Raw genomic sequence first — 2,041 nt, 5'->3', positions numbered from 1 at the left:
CTCTACATAAGTCAAAGGCCAAACAGGTAGTACAAAAGTTTGTTTACAAAGAGGTCACATTGCATTTCCGTTCGACTCACTCATCACGCACACATACTCCAGGAGCAACCAGCAGATCATACAACACATATTAAAATCTTTAAAAAGACTTATATTTAGGAGGGGAGGGATAAATGAAGAGAGGAAAAATAATGAGTTCTCTCTATTATCGAAGAAAACATAGGGTTAATTAAGCTAATCCAGCAGCCTCCATATTCTATAACAGCTAGATCACTGCATGCTGATCAATTATTACTCCACTAATTGTCATGCATGTGCATGACACACATCCATCTAACTAACTATTGGCAAAAAAAAAACTAACAATGTCAATGTCAAGTTGCTCTAGCCCACATCCATTGTTTATCAAGTGCACCGTGGATTGGAACTCTTGCATGCATGTATAAGTAGCCCTCCACTCCACATACGAACTCCATCACCTCATCCCATCTGCTCCTATAGCCCACATCAAATCACACACTCTCTGGTACACATCGGCTAAATTCATTAAGAGCTAGCTTGAGAAGAGAGACAATGGCCGCAGCTTCCCTTAAGCTTTCTGTTGCGCTGGCATGCGTACTGCTGCTGTCGTCGGCGGCGTGCCATGGCCTGGAGGTGGGTTACTACAAGAAGACATGCCCCCGCGTGGAGGCCATCGTGAGGGACGAGGTGAAGAAGTTCGTCTACAAGAACGCCGGCATGGGCGCCGGCCTCATCCGCATGTTCTTCCACGACTGCTTCGTCCAGGGATGTGATGGCTCCGTCCTCCTCGACCCGACGCCGACCAACCCGCAGCCAGAGAAGCTGAGCCCTCCCAACTTCCCCAGCCTGCGCGGCTTCGAGGTGATCGACGCGGCCAAGGACGCCGTCGAGAAGGCGTGCCCTGGAGTGGTCTCGTGCGCCGACATCGTCGCCTTCGCCGGCCGCGACGCAGCCTACTTCCTTAGCAAGATGAAGGTCAAGATCAACATGCCGGCTGGCCGCCTCGACGGCCGCGTTTCCAATTCCACGGAGGCCCTCGACAACCTGCCGCCACCATTCTTCAACCTCGACCAGCTCGTCGCCAGCTTCGCCGCTAAGGGCCTCAGCGCCGAGGACATGGTTGTGCTCTCCGGCGCCCACACCATCGGGGTCTCCCACTGCTCGTCCTTCGTCTCCGACCGCATCGCCGTCACCTCCGACATCGACGGTGGCTTCGCCAACTTCCTGAGGAGGAGGTGCCCCGCCAACCCGAGCACGGCCAACGACCCCACGGTGAACCAAGACGTGGTGACCCCCAACGCTCTCGATAACCAGTACTACAAGAACGTCCTCGCGCACAAGGTGCTGTTCACATCGGACGCCGCCCTTCTTACGACGCCGGCGACGACGCAGATGGTGCGCGACAGTGCCAACATCCCCGGGCAGTGGGAGGCCAAGTTTAACAAGGCCATGATCAAGATGGGAGCGATCGATGTGAAGACCGGCAAGCAAGGCGAAATCAGGAGGAAGTGCAGGGTCGTCAACCACTGATCGATCCATGAATCATCACGGTGTTGCGTTATTTAATTCGTTTGTGCGCTTTAGTTTTGCACAGCCTGAGGTCATCTATTTGTGATTTTCGTTCGACTTTCATGCATGTACTGTAATTGGTTGTTTTGACTGTTCAAATTCTTTGGCTGCTTATATATTATTGGTGTCGCAGTTAACTTTGATTGAGTTCTACTGATCTTAATTGGACATCTTAGATTGTTTCTCATCTTTAAGGGCCTCTTTGAATCGTAAGATTATTTTAATGGACTGACTATGGATCAGTCGATGAAAATTAAATTTGGATCAGTCGACGGACCCAAACTTGTTTCAGCAAACGAAGCTAGTTGATTGACGGGTTCGCTATCCCTGCGAATGAAGGCCTACCTCAATCGCGCATAAAATATCAAGGCGAGCTGGCCGGCCGGTGTCATGCGTGAAATTAATTTATTTTTGAGGAATTTTGGACGGGCAGCGCTGAGTAGTGCACGTA

The 2,041-nt window shown here is 51.1% G+C and overlaps 1 protein-coding gene across 1 annotated transcript; it reads left to right on the top strand.

Annotated features, from left to right (window-relative positions):
• The first annotated feature begins 498 nt into the window (after nucleotides 1-498).
• LOC123171355 (peroxidase 2-like) lies at nucleotides 499-1,708 on the top strand. Its single transcript, XM_044588890.1, has one exon. The coding sequence runs from the start codon at nucleotides 574-576 to the stop codon at nucleotides 1,549-1,551; it is 978 nt and encodes a 325-aa protein (XP_044444825.1). The 5' UTR covers nucleotides 499-573; the 3' UTR covers nucleotides 1,552-1,708.
• The last annotated feature ends 333 nt before the right edge of the window (nucleotides 1,709-2,041 follow it).

This window comes from Triticum aestivum, chromosome 1D (assembly GCF_018294505.1).
Source record: "Triticum aestivum cultivar Chinese Spring chromosome 1D, IWGSC CS RefSeq v2.1, whole genome shotgun sequence".
NCBI lineage: Eukaryota > Viridiplantae > Streptophyta > Magnoliopsida > Poales > Poaceae > Triticum > Triticum aestivum.
This window is presented reverse-complemented; position numbering and strand designations above follow the sequence as displayed.